At 36.2% G+C, this 23,861-nt stretch overlaps 1 protein-coding gene across 10 annotated transcripts in view; it reads right to left on the bottom strand.

Moving 5' to 3' along the window:
* The window catches only part of RALYL (RALY RNA binding protein like), a 402,380-nt gene that overhangs the window by 194,151 nt on the left and 184,368 nt on the right, over window positions 1-23,861 (bottom strand). For all 10 annotated transcript variants that reach the window (XM_069779585.1, XM_069779591.1, XM_069779593.1 and 7 more), the window contains one exon: window positions 9,538-9,816. In XM_069779585.1, the coding sequence (XP_069635686.1) occupies window positions 9,538-9,793 (256 nt within the window). In that variant the 5' untranslated portion in view covers window positions 9,794-9,816. The remainder of the gene's footprint in view (window positions 1-9,537; window positions 9,817-23,861) is intronic.

The raw sequence follows: 23,861 nt of genomic DNA, 5'->3' as shown, positions 1-23,861 counted from the left end.
ATAAAGAAAACTGTCATCAAGCTAGTTAAGAAACATGAAGTAGAATAGCTTCATTGGTAGCTGGGAGACAAGTTTTAGCTAGCTTTAGCATGGATTAGTTGTGGAAAAGATTGTACTCTCTGGAACAAGCTATGGAACAAGTGTATGTTCTCAGAGTTCTGCTATCTGGCTGTTATCATCTGGTGGGGGAAAGCTCAGGACTCATACATCTAAACTTACATATATGTCAAATTAGAAATTCCAGGCTGGGTTTGAACATATGCAGTGTATTCTTATAGATACAATATCAATTTGTAAGTAATATGAGGTATTCTGTATGGTATAGAGGGACTTTACACAACTTACAATAGATGTGAAAATATCCAGCTTTATACAAAAAAACAAACTAAATTCTTTTTCAGTTGGCCTTTTAAAATTACGAGTCTTACTATGGAAAAAGGTCTGATTCAACTGCCATTAATTTTCTAGAAAAGACTTACGTCATTTAAACAGTTGTAATGATCAAGAACCTGAACAGTGTTCAGTTCTGAGTCATTAAAATACCTAGAAAATGACTGACTTTTACTCAAAACTTCATGCACTATGGTGAAACTCAGTAATACTAAAATTTCTTCTGGGCGAGGGCAGAGCCGTAGTATAGAATCTGAGCACCTCATTTGTCAAATATCACTTTTTTTGCTTCTGAATTTCACTTTGCCTGTATGAAGTGTTGAAAAATAATTGAGGTATTAATAAGGTGTTAGCATTATTTTTTTTCCCCAATATACTTGATTTACACAGCTTTCCTGATGAAGTTGTCTATCATTGAAGGAATTGCAGGATTAAGTGTGAAACTGGAGATAGACCCTTGATGAGAAAGAAACAGATCTCCTCCTCTGTATTTTCCTTAGGTGTGAAAAGAAAGTAGTCTTAAGACATGAAATCAAATCTGAGATAGCAAATATGCCTTCACAAGCATTTCTTGTCTCAGTTAAGCTAAACAGAGAAAGAACATTTGCATTTTAGCTGACCTTGCTGTTAAGAAGGGAAAGAAAGAGAGGAAGAGTTACCCTGAAAGTTCATTGTGCTAAAGAGCTGCCTCCATGAACTGAGACTATGATTGGGTGAAGGAGTTTTGTCTGCTACATCAGTATTCTGGTAGCAGGAATATTTGCTATACTTTCTCCTCCAAACAGCTGAGTGATGTCTTGGGAGGGAAAGCTATTTCATGGGTTTAACAGTCATAGTCCAAAAGACAAATAGCAGGACTGGGATTTGTCTGGATTCCGCAGTATACTAGAATAGCATTTCTCTGTCTTGTCACCAATTCACTGTTGAATACCTGGTAAAAAACCCCCCATACTTCCAATTGTGGGTTAGAAAGATAAATATTGGCAAGTCAGATTTAGATGAGAAATCATCTGATCTGTGCCCTTTCTATACACCCTGGAGCAATATGAATTTCTCCATATGCCTTTTGGAACAAGGTCAGCAAGTGAAATGTTTTAACAAAAGAATGAGAAAACATGGAGATATGTCAGGCACACATAGAAACCAGGTGACATGATATTAACAGCACTAACTCCACCAATACATGATGAAATAGTGAAGAAAGTATTGTTAAATGATCAAGAAGAAAATATCACTCAGTCCAGATGAGATTCTGTTTGAAGTGAAAGAAGCCAAATGCATGGAAGATAGTCTATCAAATTGAATCAAGCTAGATCAAGTAAAATGAAGCTGTAGACAACATGAGACCTCCTAGAACAACAAAACCAAAAATTGCAGAGCATCCTAGAGATAATTCTTCTTTTTATACAGTACATCCCACACGAGACACTGAGACAAATTTTATGAGAGAACCTATCATGACAGTGTTTTTATCACTGCATGATGTTATGACAGTTCAGAATGAAACATAGAATAGCTATACAAATTTTAATGATCCTAGCAGTCACTAATGAAAGCAAATATATTTAAGGTACAGGATTTTGTCTGCCACAAAGGAAAACAATTTTTGTAACTTCTTATAGAGCTGCAACAGAAATAAATGAGAGTTATATTCAAATCAAGAAGGAACTACTGGATATTGTTTGCTGAAAAAAATAACCTCATCAAGATATGCATGGAGTAAAGGCTGAAGTACTGGGAACTCTGAGGTAACATTGTCTAAGGTTTTGGAAAGCATGTACAAAATTACAATAAACATATCAGGCTCATGAAAAGGTAAATATTTGTTGCAAGCAGATTTGTGGGACTTAAAGTATAGCATGTTAGGAAAAGCAAGGATGAAGTTATGAAAAAAGTAGCATTTAATGCAGATGAGACCCTGTGCTATATACAGACATGACAAGCAGCAGAAAAGGACACAGAAAGATCCCATAATACCACCTTGTCCATGATTTTAAAGATGAGCTGGCCATACAGAAGACTAATTGAATCCTAATATATATCTGTACACAGCCTTGAAGGAAGGTTTTTCTTACAACAACACCTGATGATGGCAAGCAATCAAAAGCATTATTCTTGGCATTATGACAGAGGAAACACTTAACATTTGCATGAGCTGACATCAGGCTGTTCAGAGTACAAAACTTTGTGACAGGCACAACTTTGCAAATTTTAATTTGTCATAGTTTAGGAATATATGAAGCATTTCACAGCAGGAGACCCCAAGCAGTCAGAAAGGAAAGCTTTGCTCTCATAAATTTGCCTCATAGATAAACTATTTTCTTAATATGCACTTGGTCCTCTTCTGAACATGAAAATACTTTAGTTCTGCCAGAAAGTCAGATCTAGATTGTAGTTTCAGTTTTCATAATGAGTTAGAGTGACCAAGTCCCACTAAGAGAGAAATAGAACATTTTGTAAGATATGGGGAGTAAAACTCATTCTTATTCTAGGCATTCTCCATCTAATGAAATGGCTCATTCCATTAAAATAAGGATTTTTGTTACATGATGAAACATTCAACTTGCTCTTCTGGAACAGGCATCCATCAGTTGTGCAATGGTGTCCTGCCCTGAACCGCTGACAGAGTGATGATGATTGTTAAAAATAACCCTTCCTACCTTTACATGAGTTCCTTTACATGCACAGATAGTACCTGAAATGGTGCACTTCAGTGTGACTGTAGGATGAGAAAATACTGATTAAAAAAATGCACAACAAACAGGACTATGGAGTAACACCAAGAGCTAATAAGGTTCAAGAGCATAAGACAACTGGGTTATACTGCTGTAGCATAGTCTGCTGCTATGGCTGTAGACTATAGCCACAATGAACATTACTGATGCAACAATAGAAGGTATAAAGGTATTTGGAGACACCAAAATGTGTAATGGGAATGGACGTACAGAAACTACCCAATATCAGAAGACCAATATGAGCAACAATCAGTGGTTGTATCCAAGGTTGCCTACAGTGAGACTCAACAATAGTGTCTGCTGTTACACAGGCTGCACCAAGACCACAAGGGCATGGTTAGGCATCAAGAAGGTGGAGACCCATGAGACAGGTTTAGACAGGGTCCCTGCTCCTGCATGAAGGAGTAGGCTGAAACAGGATTACACTGGTTCCCAAACATAGGAACAGATTGAAGTAGGATTAAAGAGTCTGTTCTAGTGGGTAAAATTTAACAACCTCCGAACTAAGCTGTGGAAGGTTAATTAATAATTTTTCAGAAGTTCTGTAATATTCTGCTCATGCCTGAGGGCTGGATGATGAGGACATTGACTAAGATGTGATTTAGTGGGAAAGACTTTATTAAAGACAGCACAGGTCTAAGTTGATATCCTTAGTTTCACTCTAAGTTCCTGAGACATCGAAGGCATTACTTTCATCATGACTACATATATACATTTCTTGTGGGTTTTATTTGGGTTTTTTGTTTGCATTTGTAAGAAGACAACTTGGCATTTAAATTTATTCTTTATCATTACTTTATGTTTTGTTCAACACAAAAAATATTGGATCAAATAAACTTTATCAAAACCTGGCTCTGATGTTGACAGCTATTTTGCAATAGTAATTGATCTTATCTGGGGAAGTATTCAGCAAATAGTTATACGAGTTCAGCAAATGTAAAAGTCATCCCCCCCAATAAGCCAACATCTATGACATCTCATAGGTTTTATGGGTTTGTGGATAGGTTTATGGATAAATATTTTCTGCTGATTCAAGTATTTGCTTATTTAAACATATTTTTTTGTTTAAACTTATGTGATAATGATAATTCCGTATACAGCATTTCACAAGTGTGCTTTTGCTTTTGCTTAAACACTACTCAGAAAAAAAGTGGATTATTATACCAGAACACAATATTCTTTGAGGTACAATGTTTAAGTGTTGAAAACCATACAATATATAGTTATTACAGCTTATCAGAACTTAAATACCTTGCTTTCTAAGTCTCACTTGGATAAATAATTACATGCATATTACCGAGTTACAGTTCTCAGATTATTTACTCATGGTGCAATGCTGATAAGTACAAAACATCGGAACATGCATCTTCAAAAGTTATGACGAGCTGAAGGATTTTCTATGAAGTGTATTGCACTTTCTGGTCCAGGAATGTGAACATGCAAAATCCAATCTTATAAAGGTATAAGACTTGACATATAGCTTAAATATATAATTAATCATTATATTAATGTAATATTTGCTATTTTTAATATCTCATTAAAGTACTAAAACATTCCCACTTTTTGATTGTATCAGTACAATCTCTGAGGTTTCTCTAAGTAAGCCATTGTCCTTGCCTACAATGTTTTGACCCACATTAAAAATCTTGTCTTTACAAACTGGCCAGAAGCAAAACAAGAAACCTTTCCAGTTGTTCCTCCACTATACACTTTAAAATGAGATCACATTGCTTTCCTGTTATCCTGCACAGGTGTATCCTGCCATTATGGTAGCTGGAGTTAGGTGGGTAAGAGTAACAAGATTGCTTTAATAAGTCATGAGTTATGTTCATACAAATGCATAATTGTTGTATTTGCATGCTACTAACTGAAGGCTGATGGCAAAGTTATAACTGAATAATCACTAATTCAGTTTTGAATTTCCTTTCTTAGTATACCATTTGTTTAAAGAAAGCTAAGTCACCAAGAAAATTTGGATAAATGTGCATCTCTCAAGCTGAAGTGCATTTTTCACAAATGAGTTCACTAAGGCAGCATAAGCATTTATTTTTTTTTTAAATTCAAACATTCATGACATAATTAATGTTGTCTGGATTTCAGATTGAGGTGAAAAATTGATTCATTCTGGATAGTCCTAGTTCTGCAAATATGTAGTTAAGTCTCTCAGTGTTGCTAGACATACAAACACAGAACAGAGAAGATCTGTTTTGAGTAGAGGGAAGGGAAACAAAAGGAAAAAAAGTCCTATTGTCACATCAATTCAATTTACAACAAAGGTATATGCTGAGTCTCTCTAAAGGCTCTCTTTATTACCTGCCCTTCTCCTTGGATGTTTTCTACTGGATAGTCATCATTTAGAAAGCCCCTGCAGGGCTTCTGTGGTTCTCAAAAGGATGTGCAATAGAGTATGTCACCCAAAATAATTATCTGGAACCACCATCTTACCTCAGGCTACATGTCAATATGCACTCACTTGGTACTCAGAGACTGCATCTAATTTAGACCTGAAGGCAGACGTATGTGAATAATACTTACAGCAACAAAACAGGATTGAAGCTACAGTGGAACTAATTTATTAGTTAAAAAGGGCATCAGCTGAAGAACTACAGTGTCTTTCATACTCTTGGTACTGTAATCTTTTTCCTTTTTCTCAGCATCTAAGAATGAAATTCTATGGTGTCTTAAAGAAGACACCAAAAGTACTAGCCTTGCAGCCTTTAACTTGCTTTCTCAAGGTGCCTGTGAGGTGGCTTGGGTCTTATTGTGGTGTAAATCAAAACATATTCTGAGGTTAAAGGAATTATGCTGGTTTAAAAATGTGTGTGAAAGAGGAAAAAAATTAGGTCATATAATTATAAAATATAACACTATGAACTATAAACCAATCAAATCAAAGGGACATTATCATGCAGAAGTCACTATGATAGCTATACCAGAATTTTAGATGGAAGTTGTTACACATATTTGCCAAATGCGTAAGGTAAACAGGAATACATAATATAAAGTTACGGAACATTAAATGCCTTTTACATGGCATTTGTCTTCACAGAATTCATGTGTGCTGGAGTGGATAAAAAAAGTTAAATAGCATTGCTGTGACCCTTGTGAAGAACTAAAAAGGCAGGAGAAAACATCAGGTGAAGAACTTTGTTCTCCAATGTGTACCCAAAAGTTTCATTCTTGCCACAGCTCGCTCCTCGGCCCACAGTTGCAATGAGGGACTTGCACCATTGAAGCAAATATGGGCAAAAGTTCTCTAACTCGTAGATATTTTTAAATGGATGAAAAATTTTTGAGGTGATATAGCAGAGGGAATTATATGGGTGTGTTCCCACAACTGGGAACATAACTTGCAGTTCTGTCCTAGACCAACCTGAACATTTTCTTGGCTTCAGCCTGAAGCAATTCACAAAATAATCATTGTGAAACAGACTCCTGTGCACAGTACTGACCTGTGGGCAGGAAAACATGCTATCCCCATGAAGATATAATATAACTTCAAGAAACTACACTGAAGTTCACAATAATACCAATAAATTTCTTAAGCATGTTTTTTTGTGTTCCTTTATGATCTCTTCCCCACAGCTTTTCAGACCATGTTGCACTTCATGAAACAGAAAACTTCGAAATAATCACACAGCTCATGATACCCAGTTCCCTGAAGTTACAATAGCCACGGCATAGCCATTACATGTCAATGGCCACCAAACACATCAGTAGGAGCTTGAGAGTTGTTTGCAGAAACCAGCACGGCAATTATAATGACCCACAGGAAGATGGCAAGACTGAGAGCACTACCAGTGCTTTAGATTTGTACTTCTGATGAATTTGTTAAACAAAATGACCTATTATCTACCTATGGAGCCTAACACTTTGGGACTCTACCTCAGACAAAAGATTTAGACAGGATCTTGAGTGAATTGTGCAGCATTGTATACAGCTATAGTAATTTACAGGTTCAATTTTTAATTTCATTTACATACATGTGAACAGTTTCTGACTCATGGGTAAAGCTGCTGTAGAGAGTATGACAATGTTGAATGGCAGGACTCCGTAGAAGACAGGAGCTAACATAAATGCTCAGTTTGCCAAAACCATGAAAGAACTAATGTAGATTAATAATGCAGTCTAAATTAAATTATTCCTTCTTTTGTGAGGTCCTGAGTGTTAGAGTGTGTAGTAGTATTAGGCATATAGTATGGGATAATCTTTTTCAAATATTCCTATGTTCAAACAGCTTTCCACAACTGACTACCATCCAGCCCTCATTATATTACTAACTATACTCTAATTCCATCTAAAAGAAAATTCAGCTATGCTAATCAAGTTTATTTGTACATCTGTAAAAGGCTTTTCTTGTCCCCTTTCCATACCTTGACTGTTGATATAAAATCACGTGTTCTGTTTATTTCAGAATGCAAGGCTCTCAGGATAGAGAACAGTCATTTTTCATTGAGTAGTTTCACAGTAATGAGTCTACCTGTTACTTCCTTCCATTCAAATGCACAATTTTCACGTAAGTTATTCTTCTGGGTCATAATGCCAAGCGAATTTTATCTATCAGCTCCTCATTATTTTGAGGTGACTGTTAATGTCTACTCCTAACAAAAAGAATTCATAGAAAAAGTTTGTCTAAAGGAAAGTACCACTTTTATGAAGTCATTTTCTTTGTCAAACAATACCGATGACAACTGTGTTTCATATACAGAAAGATAAATGAGGTTTGGAACAGCTAAAAGAAAATTTCACCTTGCTTATTCTTTATATTCCTTGATACATCAGGAATTGAGGCATGAAATATGCCATCACAAGACTTTGCAGAATAATCAAAGTATTTTAAGATTATACAGTTGAACTTAGTATTGAATAAGCTTTCTGTTATTATTGAAAGATTTGAACAATTCAAGTAATTATTGGTCCCTTAACTTTTTACAACAACATCACACTCCCTTCTATACAAAGCATAAAAGTACTTTGAGTAGAGCAAGGGCATCTCCTCGCACAAAGCACTTGGCATATTATAGATGCCAGAAGAAATACTAAAAGAGACTAGCAACAGTAGTCATAGTAATAATAGATCTATTGCCTTAGGAAAACACAGTTTAAAAAATCTGGTCAGACCAGTGTGCAAGGAGCTGTAAATAATGCACTGATGGCATTACATGGCCTATTGCTCGGAGACCACCGCTCCAGGAAACATCTTCTAATAATGCCATCCCAGAGACTGACTTTGCTGCCTTGCTTTTATCACTTGAGTTCTTTTATTTCACTCATATATATAACTTTTCCTAAAAAAGTTGTAAAGTAATCTCCCCTAAAATGTAATTGGATTTCTTTAATCTGTTTTTCTTTTGAACCCAAAATACAGGGGTTGTAAAACTTAAAATTACTGTTGAGCAACTGTGACAAAACAACAACCCATCTAACACAAATGCCTCAATTTCTACAAATAATCAGAAAAACAGATTTCCACAGCCTGAGAAATTGAAAATGAATAAGCCATATCCATTCTTTATGACTTGTTACAGCCAAAGCACTAGCTACACTTCCCCTTTTCCTGACATAGTCATTACACACATGGGTTTGGATCTGAGCAATATAGTTCAGAGGTCTAGTGAAAGATCTCTGGCTCCTACCAAACATCTTGCTGTACTGTCCATCATTACTATATATATGACAGATGGGGTTAGTACTGTAGTCCGGATGATTTTATCATTGACAGCCTCCATATCTAATTGCAAATAGCTTTCGGAGGTAACACTGGCAATAAGAAACAGCCAGATCTTACATAACTGGTCATGGCAAAGCACTAGAAAACAAAAATATTACTTTTTTTTTAATTTGGAGTTGAGATGAACAGTGTCCACAACATTATGTGGGAATAACTTAAACCTAAGTTTTTAATAATAAACTTCTCTAAATGAATAACAGCATTACAGTTTGATTTGGTACAATTTCAAGGACTAACAATACTCATTCTTTTGCTTCGGTATAAAATCTGACACACCACTGGGCTGGATATTATTTTAGATTCATTAAATGCAAGATAACCACATGTATTAGACAAGTCTTGTTATGTTACATTAAATTTACTAACTAGAGTCTAAGTGAAAATACTTATATTTTCCTCGCATGAGTAATCATGTTCACTACAATGGGATTACATAGAGAAGTATAAAGCAGTCAGAAGTGATGTATTTAATAAATCAGCAGTTTATAGCACTAAACATTTTGTAATATCTAGGTAACATCTAATATATTGAAAATTCTGCCAGAGCCAACATCCTGGAATTACGCTTAGATGGAACAATGGCAAATAAACTTACTAGTCCCCAAGGCACCACCAGCAGATGATATTTCAAATAGAAAGGAAAGAGAAAACAATATTTCAATTATATGAACAAGCCCTTACCTAGTGGCTGCCCTGCGATGATCCTGGCATTCTCTCCTGCCACCGCAGCCCTTGCGTGCCTCTCGCTCATGTACTGTACAAATGCATAACCTTTGTGCACTGAGCAGCCAACTATTTTCCCATACTTTGCAAAGATTGCTTCGATGTCGCCTTTTTTGACAATGGCTGTGTTCAGATTGCCGATGAAGACTCTGGAGTTGATGGACTTTGGGTCGTTCTTATTGGTGACGTTGCTGGTCTGTGTTTTGCCGGTCATGGTTGGATCACTTGGCTTTAACCCTTAAATAAAGAACAAAGAGAATTATGTTTCAAAGCATACAGTGACCCCTGACTTTGGATGATTTTTCCAGCAGTAATTCACTTTTCATTTTTCACTTAGGGTGAATCTAAACTCAGAAGAGTTGTACATTCTAAAAATTATTATCAATAAAGCCAAGGTAGCACATTTTAAAGTACTGTTCATAAGTCAAATTAAAGCTTCTTATTTTTATATATATAAAATATACCAATACATCTCTTAATACAATGCCGTGATAGTGGAGCTTTACTGTAATCATATGTGGATTTCTGCTTAGGAATTCAGTATTGACTTTTTAAGTACCTAGCCATCTAGAAACTGCAAAGCAAGAGAACGAATCATTATCTTCTGTCAAAGAAATGAACATTCAAGGCCATGTAGAGAACAAACTCTAAAAATGAAAGACAACTCTGCTTTTGTTTGGTAAGTGTCAGCCAGAGCACATTTCTCACCAGTTAAATATCATTGACAGTTGTGAGAAGTGCAGGGCAGGTAACATACAGTTCTTTACTACGATCAATATGTTTCTATCAGAACAATTTTCCCTATTAATTCAGTACAAAAAAGGAAAGGGAAAAGACAGGGGAAACTCAAGTGACTTATGTTTCTAGAATTAAAAAGTATGAAAAAAAACTTCCTTAATTATAGGAACACAGATTTTCTTGCTGCTTTGCTCTTTCCTCTGAGGTCACAAGTCTAAATGCATCCTGTTGTATGTCAAATGGAAATATCCACATTATTCCTGGGAAAGAATTGGCAAAAGACAAAAAAACCACACCACTTTTTGTGTTCATCTAGCCTCACACTTCTGGAGTGCACCTGATTTTCTTAATATGTATGCAAATTCCACCTGCCAGCAGGTCCCTCCATTTACATCAATTTACTTAGATGGAGGTGAAATGAAAGAAGTTGTCCCATGTCACTGCTGGGTTTTCCTTAGCTATATTAGGCAATAGAAATGTCAAAAATATGCACACCTCTAAATAGTGAAAACTTATTTTGTCAGAAGGAGATCATTTAGACAGCAGTCAAATATAGGCCATGTCTTACAGCTAAGAATTATGTTACTATTTTTTAACCTGTTCATACTTTTGATCATATCACTGTAACAGCTCAGGCGAGAAGAGAATCCAGCTAAATACTGCTCACAGTTAAAGCTCAGTTCATTTCTCAAGATGAAAAGGAATAATGACCTCTATTCTGGACACCTAAAGCTTGCACTAACTAGCAGAAGTTTCATATTTTAAATCAAAAGCTACCATATATTAAGCTAGACTGACAAAAAAAGAAACCATTGTTACTGAACTTCACACAATTCCTGGTGAACAAAGCTGCCACAGCCACAGCCTTCAGCACTTTGACCGCCTCCATCACACAGGATCCAAACCCCACCCTTCAGGTGAGAACACACAATGGAGACGTGTGGGCAGTCCTCCTGAGTCCTAGCAAACAGTCTGCTTTATTAAAACAATGCATGCAGTGAAGCTATCAGTCAAATAGCTTTCACTTGCTTAACAACGTAATATGACAGCTTACTTCATATTACAACATTTAGAGAAAACTGTAGAAAACAAGAAAAAATGTGTTTTCTTGTAAGTTTATCAACTTTAAATACATTCTGGAAAAACAAAATACTGTATACATGCACAAATTTCATCATGGAAAACCAGTAAAACTGCCTTAACCAAAAGCTTCATCATATGACAGAGTCAATATTGTATAATTCTAGATTGCTGTGCAGATCATGCATGTTGGAGTCATGTCTATACATAGTTAACTTGAATATTGTGAACAGTTGTAATAGTATGCTTGGTACCATAATAGTTTGAAGACAAACCACCTATGAAGCATAAATATAATGCACATTCAGCTCCATGTAGGCATAGACTGTTGATATTATCCGTGAACTAGTAAATTTAAACCCATTTTAGATATACCTGTATTTACACAGGAGTCAAAGTGACAATATCATAGCCATGTTAGCGTAAAGAGCCCTAATGACCCAAACTGAAGAGGTAAGGTGGCAGAGTAGCTAGGCATAAAGATAAAGGTTAATGCAGTCAAGTACCTGGTGAACAGGGAACCACTGGTGTCCCCTGAGGTGCCAAGATACACAACACCTCAGTGTGCAAATGCCACTTTGTTTTGGGTTTCTGTGGTGGGTTTTGGTAGCGGGGGAGGGGCTGCAGGGGTGGCTCCTGTGAGAAGCTGCTGGAAGCTTCCCCGGCTCCAAGTCAGACCGGCCTTGGCCAAGGCTGAGCCCATCAGAGATGGTGGTAGTGCCTCTGGGAGAACAGATTTAAGAAGGGGAACCTGCAGTGGGGGAAGAGATTGGAATGTGAGAGGAACCCCTCTGCAGACACCGAGGTCAATGAGGAAGGAGGGGAGGAGGAGCGGGGGAGGAGGGGATGCCCCTGCAGCCCTGGTGAGACGGCAGGCTGTCCCCCAGCCCATGGAGGGGAGCGGGGGAGCAGAGGCCCACCTGCAGCCCGGGGAGAGAGGAGCCCATGCCGGAGCAGGGGGATGCCCCCCAAGATGGCCAGGACTTCATGGGAAAGCCTGCGCTGAAGCAGCCTGTGCCTGAAGACCTGTGGCCTGTGGAAAGGACCCATGCTGGAGCAGTTCATGAAGAACTGCAGCCCGTGGGACCAACTCACATTGGAGAAGTTCGTGGAGGACTGTCTGTTGTGGGAGGGACCCCACGCTGGAGCAGGGGAAGAGCAAGGAGTCCTCCTCCCCCTGAGGAGGAAGGAGCAGCAGAGACAATGTGTGATGAACTGACCCCAACCCCCATTCCTTGTCCCCCTGCGCCGTTGGCGGGGAGGAGGTAGAAAAAATCAGGAGTGAAGTTAAGGCCGGGAAGGAGGGGGGAGTGGGAGGAAGGTGGTTTAAGATTTGGTTTTATCTTCTCATTATCCTTCTTTTGATTGATTGGTAGTAAATTAAATTGATTTTGTTTTTTACCCAAGCTGAGCCTGTCTTTTGCCTGTGTCCATAACTGGTGAGTGATCCCTCCCTCTCCTTGTCTTGACCCACAAACTTTTCTTTATATTTTCTCCTCTTCATTCCACTGGGACTGGGGCAGGGAGGAGTGAGTGACTAGCTTCATGATGCTTTGTTGCCAGCTGGGCTTAAACCACGACACACTTCTGTTGGAAAAACTTAACATGGACAGTATTGTGTTCATCTTTATGAAGATCCAGCAAAAATGTATTTTTATATAGCTTCTAACACAATGACGTGACCTCAGCTGGTACATTTGGACACGACCTACACACTAATAATAAAAATGACAAGGGGACAAAATGTACAGAAAATCTTCTGCCAGACAAGACTTGTATGAAAATTATACACAACACAACTCTTTAATTATTACCATCACAACTGTTTTCAAAACACCAGAGTACTACACTCTGTATTTCCTCTATTGTTTAGCCATTAACATGGGATTTAGTGAACTATTCCTTTTTTTATTTCATGAAAATCCTCATTTTATTTTTGCCCAGTTTTGCTATGCACTAATTTAAATAGACTTTGAATAGGACATTGAATGTCTCTCTCTTGTAGTTCTTTGCAATGCAAATTTACAATATTTTTATAACACAAAGAAAAATAGTTTTCTGGTGGGTTCTCTCATATTCAAATGAGGAGTCAGAAAAACGTGTTGCAGAAATTCAAAGGTTGAGAATAATATTAACATGTGAATAATTGAGATTTGATTGCCTTGCTGGTTGACGTACAATACTATTGTGAATATTTCATAAAGAATCAAAGATACATGGGATCTTCATTACAATGAGAAAGAACTTATGGTAAGTTTTACACCTCACTTACAATATGCATCTGTGAATACTGAATTATACCTATCTTCTCTGAGCTATCAGTAAAATCACAAGCATTGTAACTCATACAACCACAGAAATAAATGAAACAGTGAAAGAAACATAGCTGAAATAATCTCATTTCCTTGCAGCCTTTAATAAGGTATCTCACTAATTTACTATTATTGCAGTGACCCTTTCTGGTAATAAATATCCTCTATATGCCCAACATATCTTTTAAGAAATGCTTTACAAATAACACCTAGCTGTCAATACACTTCATCATATTTGTTTATTCAATACACTTCATTATAAACAGCATTGTTTTATAGTATAGCTGATTTAATTATTCTACCTAGAACTAAATAGTTTAAGTCTTGGTATACTTGAACCTAAAATTTATAAATTAGACTACTTCCATTACTAGATAGATCACTGATTGAAAGCGTAAAGTTCACAAATCTGTTTTAAACATTAAGATTTCTAAAATGTTAAACAGGAATGAAAATGCAAATAACTAAAATGAGGTTCCTATTGTCCAGCACACACATGGGACAAGTTTAAACCAGTCAATTGGAAGTGCTTAAGATGGGGGCAGATTTTAAGCCCTGGCTCCCTTCACTTTTCCAGCATTTTCTGATGAAGTTCAGTTAAGCACCAGCATGACAAAGCATTGCCTTGTGTGCTGTGAAACTCATCTTCAGTCCATAAGATGAACACTTGAACTCACAGCTCCCATTTCATAGATGTTCCTCCTATGGTGCCGTGCCTAACCCCAGAATAGTGAAGACAACGATCCGTTTTACATTTGTGCTGTGTCCCAGTGCAGGGAAAAGCACAGGACCTGAAGCAAAGGGAAACACTGTAAGTTGTCAAATTCTACATCCCAGTAACTCCCAGGCATTTCTTTGCGGGGCTAGGGGTAAGAAAGGTCTGTGGTAGCCTTACTGGACCTCTGCTCCCTATGCTGCTTATGCATTTTACCAATGACTCTTCACAGTAATAAAAAAAGAAGAAGAATTTGGCTTTGAAGAGACAGAATTATTAAAATGTTTATCAAGGAAAAAAATCTAAGGCCATAATATATTTTCTCTCCTTCTGAATTACTTTTTAGCTACAGTGACAACATTAATACTTCTGTAGTGTTGCAGACAAATTTAAGATGTTTAAACATTGGAAGTGTCCTTCTGTGGGTGAAATGTCCTACAACATAGATTTATCTTGCATTGCTACTAATATTTTATGAAGAAAATTTAATATTCATGTTAATTCCTTTAACATGCAGTCATTCAACTATTTTATCTCAGTTAAATCAGTCCTTGACAAACCCCTATAAAATTTTACATACCTGTTGGAAGTAAGAATATTGGATATTTCATGGTGGGGGCGAGGGATGGAAGGAGAGAAGAAAGAGAACAGAAAGCTATCAGATAAAATATATTTTGTCTTGGAAAATCCTTCTTTATATTTTAAATTAATTTTTAATGAATTCCTATATCTAGGTCACACAAATAAAGAAAAAAAGTTATTCATAAGATGTTTAGTTAAATCCACATCAAAATATTCTGGGCTTTTCCAGTCTTCATTAAAGTCAAAGAATCTGCTTCCCCTCCCTCCCCCCAAGATATTCTGCCTTTTTATTTTTATTTTATTTTTTATGGCTTAGCTGTAAGTTTTCCTTTCAATTTTTTTTTAAGAAGGGGTGGGCACATCATGTCTATAACACAGACAATGCTCCTTTCAAGCTGGCATTTCTGGAGCCATATAAATGACAAAATGCATCGATACTTGTTATGCCACATATTGTAGAAAAAGAAGGACTAAAAAATAAAATGATGTAGCAGATCGCACTTCATCTCCTCTTGTCAGTCTTCTCAAAGAGACAAATACTCTCTCTTTGGGGAGGGTGAATAAAATGTAACTACTTAAAAAAAAATCACCTAGATATTAATAATATCATACAAAAAATATCATAAACCACTTTTAGGAATACATTATTTTGGGTTAGTTGTACAAACATTTGAAATAGTAAGGGGGAGATGTGCACTCTGTCTCAGGAGCAGCACCACCTCCAAGGAGGGACAGGAAAGAGGAGAAGGTCTGAGGTCTGTACAGGCAGACAGAAGCTACAGCTTCCTATTGCCCTGCACTAGCTCACGGTGCTGGGACCTTCTCCCACCCAAATGGGCAGAAGAAAACAAAACCTGTCAGCAGAGGGTTATAGGGATTTTCCCTCCCATTCATATGCTCTTTGTTCTCAGGATACAGAAAATAACCCTACATAATCACAGGAAGAAATACATTTCCCTAATATAATTTTTTTGATAAGCACTCTGATACGGGTCCCTTCCCCCCATCATATTTAACCCCTGTTAAATACAAGGCTTTCTCTATTTATGAAGTGTGAAATCAAACCATAGTCCTGTTGGCTGGGATAAGAAAATAACTCTAAAAGCACATACTAGTATAGCTGTATAAATAATACAACAAATTCATGAGAAAAATATTAAAATCAAATCTAAAAAAAAAATAAATTAGACTTACTTGGGATTCTAAGTGAAGAGGAGTTTGAAATAGGATAAAGATGTTATGTTACCTAACTATCTAACCCCATAAAGAGATATGCCCTTCCAGGGAATACCTGAGAGACCTGGACATTGAGGTCACTTAGCAAATACCGAAAAGGGAGCTTCAGTATTATCCCTCAGGTAATGCCTCACCTTTTAAAAAGTCTCCAGAAGAGAGAGTATAATCAGGATATTTTGACACTAATGCAAGGCAGACAAATAAAGGGTTAACTTCCATACTTTCCTTTAACATGCCTTGGTTGCATTGGATATGTCTGTCCAGGAAACTTTTCATCTTGGGATGTGCTGCTTTTATAGGCTTTTGGAGATAGAACTGAACAAGATTTCTTTTCTTTTCTTTTCTTTTCTTTTCTTTTCTTTTCTTTTCTTTTCTTTTCTTTTCTTTTCTTTTCTTTTCTTTTCTTTTCTTTTCTTTTCTTTTCTTTTCTTTTCTTTTCTTTTCTTTTCTTTTCTTTTCTTTTCTTTTCTTTTCCCCTTTTTTTTTTTTAAGAAAAAGGCAAACAGAAGTTGGTGACTTTTCCCTTCACTTCCAATATTTTGACCAGATCTATTTGTAGCCAGCTATCTCATCTCCTCCAAGTCATCATTTATCATTTATACAGCAAGCTATTTTAATCTTCCCTCATCAGTCATTCCTGCTGGCTTCTTAATAATTTTTAATGTATTTCTGACTTTCTACAGTTTCTGTGGCCTAAATCTGTTTTCAATCTTCAATTTTAAGTATAGTGACACTAAAAGATGCAGGACTGCTGTCTTTCCCTTCACTTGGTGACTTGGTGATACTATGGATTGCCTAAAAACAATCTTAGCTATATTTGCTGTCATATGACATTTCAAGCTAATCTCATGTTCACTAGGATTGCTTGGTCTCATTTGGCAGTGCTGCTTCCTCTGTGTTTTCCTTTCTCTTCAGCTTCATATTACTGTGAGGATTAAATGAGCCTTGGCAAGTAAGACAGTCTCCTACTATCATTTTTATATTTCTAACCTTCCTAATAGACTTCACCAGTTTTCTCTGCTCTCAAGAGACTTTACAGTAAAACATCTGAAATTTTAATCAGTGAATTGTTTTAATGCTTCAGAATTTAAAGCCATTGTTTAAAACCAGGCCTAATAAGGATAGCCATGGCGTGGTTAGATGTTTCCCCTACAACACAGTTCTCATTCCAAACCTTCTCTGTTATGTACTAAGCTGTTTTTTAAACGTAGCTAGGCCAATATAAAATAATTTTTCAAATTATTTTCAAGGGAAGAAGATTCTTTTGGCAAATTTGTCATGCTTTTTTAAAGTAGCATCCAGTCTTCATTGCTTGTGGAATCACTATAAGCGATTCACAGATAGACTATTTCAGCCAATTTTATTCTACCAAAACCTCCAAGAAAACTCAGTAACATTATTCTGACTATAATTTTGCTCCCTTATATTTCCTCTATTATTTTATAAGAGTTTGAAATTGGATTTGAGGAATGTCATGGTCTAGGCTGCTGAATACCAAACAAGAAGTCAAGAGATTCCAAATTGTAATACTAGCTCTGGTACAGACTTGAAAGGAGGCCTTATGAAAGTCACTTAATATCTCCACCTTGTCCTCTTTCTTCAGAAACTGGCAATAATACTGATGACATTCCAGCTCAGTGGGTTGTTGCATGAATTGAAATGAAAGAATGCAAAACACTGCAAAAAAGCTGTGGCACTAGGAAGTTTAATAAAAAATATATGGTTGAATTGAAAACATAGGACTTTGTTTTGAGGATTAGTGAGATCTTTGTTTTTCCTTTCTATACCACTCATACCTGTATATTTCTAAGTATTTTTCTGTATTTTCTATTCATGTATATTTTTTACAATTTATCTCCCATATTAGATGATAAAAATAATCATTTTATCTTTCATAATGGAGAGAGGGATTTAAGAGTACTTGACTTTCATAATCAGAGGCAAATTAGAATCACATTTGCTATTGTATTCACCCCATAATGTCCCTCTCAGAAGTCTGTCTTGGGGATTTATGCCAGATGACTATATTTTGCATCTGACTTACAGGAAGAAAAGCTAGTACTGACAACCAAGTAATTCTGATATCTGACTATAGCTCCGCCAGTAACTTTCCCAAAATGATGCAGTAAATCACTGGTATACTGTGCTTTTGCTTTATCCATCCCATTCTTTTACCCTGGTTAGATTTTTGTACCAGTCATGCATGAGCTGCATCTTTAAAACCCAAGCACATCTGCAGGCACCATATGGTAGACTGCCACATCCCTACAGAGCCTTGGTTTTATTCCTTATCCTATACATTGCATCCTCATTCAGGAACCCAGGGTAATAGGCTATCATTCATCACAAAACACCTGAATGCCTTTCTAGTCTATCTAGAAAGTCTAGTCTATCTTTTCACACACTGAATCTCATGTGCATATATCAAAGGTTAAGACAACAAAGGTAGTCAAGAAACAAGAGATACTCTTACCACTGAGGATATGCAACAAGATATCTGAAATTCCTTTCCCTGATAAAGCTTAGAGTTCATTGTGTCCACATTGCGGCAATGGAATTTTCTGCATGGGATTATTAAAGTTCCCATCATCTATATATACAGTATACGGGCATCTGATGAAGAAAAACTTAAAGAAAATCTGAATATAAATTGAATGATGATGTTGTTAGAGTCTTAAAGTCAGTTTTGTATTTGGATCTGACCTCGGCTACTTTTTCCACCATGATCATGCAACAATGAGCAGAGTCCTTATAAACTAGATCCATGGACTCTCCTGGGCTTCTACCATCTCATAAACAGAAATTCAAAGCTATCTGTGGCACTCTTCATCCTCTATCATCTCATCCTGAAGGCATCTGAAGCTTAGTTGTACTTTGGTTTCCGACATTAAAGTTTACAAGTAGTCTAATGTTCTGCAGAAATATCTTTAAAATTTTTCAAGACTGAGGGGCTTGATACATGTAGCATGTTTAAATCTGCTCAAATTCATTCATTGACCTGTCTTCCCTGCAGAGACTATTTCAGTAATTTTCCTCTGTCATGACTATTAAGGACACAAAACCCAGCAGTGGTGCTTTTCCCAGTGTTTTAAATGATTGTTCAACATTTAGGACATTCCCTGGGACAATGGAAATCTTCATTTGATTCCTCTGCTGCTGAAAATTAGAATGTGCATTCTTGGTCTCCTGAGAGTGTGCCTTGACTCTCTTAGCAATCACTGTAGCATGGCTGCTTCAGGGTCTTACCCCTACATCTCCCTTTCTAGACTATCTTCAAAAGCATTTGACATTTACTTTGTAGTTAAATCTATGGGAGTTTTCATGCCAAAGCTTTACTAAGCACTTAACTTTTAACGCAGAAATAATTTTAGTATCTGACTGTTTGTTTTTCAGTTCTGTGCTGACACATTGGAGTTAAATGAAACTTACCATAGTAACATTCTCATTTTACTGAGATCACAAAGCCTGCAGTTCCTACTCTATGCCCCATACCATATAAAAAAATCTCGATAGTTTAAGAAACATGTTAAAAGCAGTGCGTTCAAATACTGTATGTATCGAGTACTCCTGAAATGATAGTCTGCTTTAATTTTTCTGTTTAAAATACATTATATATACACACAAAAAGTCTCATCTGTTCCCTCTTTAGCATTTCATGGAAAGCCAAACAAAAGCGGGATGAGAAACTTTTTTCCAATATTTCTCAATCTTTGCAGTCTCAGCAGTAACTTTTTGCTGCAGCAAGTAGATTCAAGTGATATTTTAATGTAGTTTGGGATACTAGTAAGTCTTAGTGATGCTGTGATTTTACTCTAGCAGACATCTGATGCCCAAACACAATGGTAATATTCCCTACTCAGATAATTGTTTTGTTTATTTAATGCTCTTTTAGAGACTCATTTAAGCAAACACATTGAAATAATAGTATGCCAAAGATATTTTCCTAAAAACATTATCTGAACATTAATCAACCACATTAATACAGACTTTTTGATGCAAACCATACAAAACCTGTTGTCAATGTACCTTTTCTGGTAGTATGTTATTTGAGCAAATAGTGATTTTCCAGGACAGCATCTAATAATTTAATGTCAGCAGGTAACTTGGCCTCTGGAATCCAAATCTGTGTACATTTGAATGCTATAGAATTTGGTGCTGGCTGTATATTCCTGGTTTTGGTTAACCCTTTGTAAATAGACAGCTAAGAAAAAAATCAGTTTATATTCAGTTATAAGTCTAGAACTTCATTCTCTCTTCTTGTACTGACTTGTTGTATCATAAATGTCATATTTTCATTGCCTGACTCCTATATCACCTGTCTCATATATCCTCTGCTTCTTTCTGACTCTACCTTACTCTGCTCAAGTCCATTCACAGTATTTTTTACTCAAGTCCACTTTGTTTCTTCCATTCCGCTGAGTCATTCCTACAGATTTTCATCATCCTCAGCCTTAGAAGAGTGACACTGGTATGAAGTTTGTCACACTGCTTTTGTTTTTGCTTCATATGGGTCTGTCCAGTGGCTGGCTAATTTATTTGTATCAGAAGCTTTTTTTTCACTTGTTATTACTCTATATTGTACTTAAAAGAGTGTTGCCTTGTAAGTACTGGGACCAGCAGCACCTGAAGTGAATGTAATCTGTCATTCTCTATCAGGAGCCAACTGTATTACTACTCTGGGTGAAACTGTGGCCCTGCGAAAGTCAGTGGCAAAAAAGTAGGACTTGAACTGCAATTAAACTGAATTTTTGCCTCTTAATGTGCTTCAGAAGGAACTGCACTAGATCTTTCAGCTGCATAGCATTTTTAAAGACTATAAAAGAATGATTCTAGTAACGCTGAGTACATAGTACATTGCTTTTTTTCTTCCTTCCACACTTGTAGATACATATGGGACGGGACAAAAAAAGGGGAAAAGGAAAATATTTCCACTAAATTTTCAAAATGCAAAGTGGACTATGATTTATTTTTAAGCCAAAAAATACAAGCCTGCAAAGAAAATTTTTAGAAAACTCAGTAGAAAGCATTAAAACCCAGAATGTTTAACATAAATATACTTCATATTATCTCCCCTGTATCACAGGAGATTGGACAAACTTGAGTGTAAAGAAACCTCCCTATGAATCTTATATTTACATAATTTATTTTATTGATTATACTCAATCTCAGGCGTCATGCTGTAGAGCTGTAAAATATCTGATAGGAGTGTAATAAAAACTGGTTAGAGCAAATAATTCACAATGAATAATTTATCCCTCAAATTTTCTACCCTGTAAAGATTTTTCTATAGCTCTTGCTGTCACAATATCTAACCTCTGGTCTAATGGATGATATTTTTAGAAGGATTCATTATTAAAGTAACTCTGCTTTAAACCACAGTGCAAGCTTTCATTAACTTAACTGGGACAGAAAAGGGTATAAATTGAAAGGAGGGGGGTTTTGCTGTTGTTTTTATATTATCCCCCAAAGCGAATCTGAACAGATGCACTTTTTGTTATTCAACAGCTTGCAATGAGTAAGGAATTTTTTTCTTGTAAATATAGATCAGTTATAGTTTGGTTCCAATTGACTTTTAGTGTGTTTCTTCCACCAAGTTTGCTCAGGAAGCTCTCAAATGTTCAAAAAATTTAACACCAATGAAACTTGGCTACTCAGAGCTGAAATACAAAAAGACCATGAAAGCAGGCAAAGTTAATTATGAGTGTGTATGAAATCCATGGAAGAAAGTTGCTTGTATTTTTTCACTTGGCTTAAGTGATCAGCTTTGGCAGCTCAAATTGATTATTTTCAGTCCATATTATCTTATCATCCCAACTAATTACAACACATGTGATGCTGCATGCACTTAACTTGGTCTTGTCAACAAATATTAATTATTTGACAGAGCTAATTATTTTGAAACTAAAACATATTCAGCAGGGACCACACTGGTCTTTTAACATGCAAGTCTCAGTTCCACAACCACATTGCATACAACATACAGTCTTTAATTTCCATCAGTATTGTTAGTTGTTCTCCTAATGTGATTATATATTCTTATATTCCTTTTGGAAAAAAAAAATAATCCTACTAAAGAGCATCTTATTCCTTTTCAAAAGTGTATAGCTGCTTTGTTAGCAGTACAACACCAATTCCTACATCTCGTTTGTGTAAGTGGTGAGAACTGCTGTGTAAGGAAGGAACTGCTTGTCAATTCTTGCACAAGTTACATAAATCCCTTTGAAGAAAAACATTGCTGGAATTATTTTAAATTCTAAGAGTAAACTGTAGCTGAGTATCATCACTGTCGTCATCATTAAATTGTGCCACTTAAAATAGCCTTTTATTATTTTTATCCATCCTTGCTGTGTTTTCTTTAAAACTGATTACATGTTGATTACAGATGTTCTGATAAGTTACTCAACTCCTGATTATTGGGAAAATTTACCAGATGTTATGGAGTAAGAACCAGACTGGCAGACCAATAGGTACAGGTAACATTTTGAAGAGAAACTGGAATGCACCTACTCCTGTAGATCAAATCTGTTAAGCTAGCACACCTCCAATTTATGTAAGAATTTGCTTTTTAAATTACCTGTATATTTACAGCAAAAAGGTACTGATTTAATGCTTTTTACTGTTCTATTTTTATATTTTTTTTTTCATAGAAATAGTTAGGACCCTTAAGAAGAAAAGGTGTTTGAGGAAATGGTTACTAGTCCCTTATTTCTTTCACTTTAATAAATATGTGACTTTCACCCCTATCTTTAATATTTATGTAAAGGAAAGGTAAGTGTTATCAGTTTCTATAAAAGGAAAAGTACCTTCACAACAAAAATGGTTAGGAGATGGATCTGAACGAAATTTCACCACATAAGTATTTCTCGGAAGTTATTTCCTTAGATGTTTCCAGTAGGTTTTATTTAGCTTTCTTTTTCTGTCTGTCAGCTCCTCTAAAGGGTTTAATAAAAAAGAGTGTAAAGAAACACATTTAAGAAAGAGTGGAAAATTGCAGCCATCTCTGTTTTTTTATATATTGGTAATCTAAAAATAACAACTCACTATTTGATGCATTTTCCTGTCTTCTGAATTTTTGGAAAATGCTCTGAACAAGACACCCACTCTGCAATGCTGAAGTTCTTTTGGATATTGAGGTCTTTACTACCAGTCCAAGAAAAACTAGTTCTGTGTGCATGCACATCTTTAGAACAGCAACAAATTATGTAGATCTGCACTAATACTTGCTTTGCTTGCTGCAGCAGTATACCAGAGACCTGTGAATTGCAATGACTGATACCAAAGGTAAAGTGTAGACTGTAGGATCTAAGGACAGTAAAGATGTCTGAGAGAGTCCTTTTGTTTGTTGCTGTCTGACCTATAAATCCTCGGGTGCATAACCTACACATTTGGACTGCTTGACATGAGTATGAAGGGATACATTAATCTACATGAAAGTATGAGTAATAAAGGCAGTCCAGTTACAATAGCTAAAGCAGAGATTTGGAATAACCTTGTCCAGAAGAACAATCGCTTTGCAAAGCATAAACATTTAGAAGTGTTTCTGCACAGTTTAGTCTCTGGCTACCAAGATAATCCCTCCAGAAGTTCCACAGAAAAATGGGAAAATATCTAATGTAACA

The sequence above is a fragment of the Haliaeetus albicilla genome, chromosome 3 (genome assembly GCF_947461875.1).
Source record: "Haliaeetus albicilla chromosome 3, bHalAlb1.1, whole genome shotgun sequence".
NCBI lineage: Eukaryota > Metazoa > Chordata > Aves > Accipitriformes > Accipitridae > Haliaeetus > Haliaeetus albicilla.
Note: the sequence above shows the minus strand (reverse complement) of the source record. Positions and strands in the feature narration are given on the sequence as shown.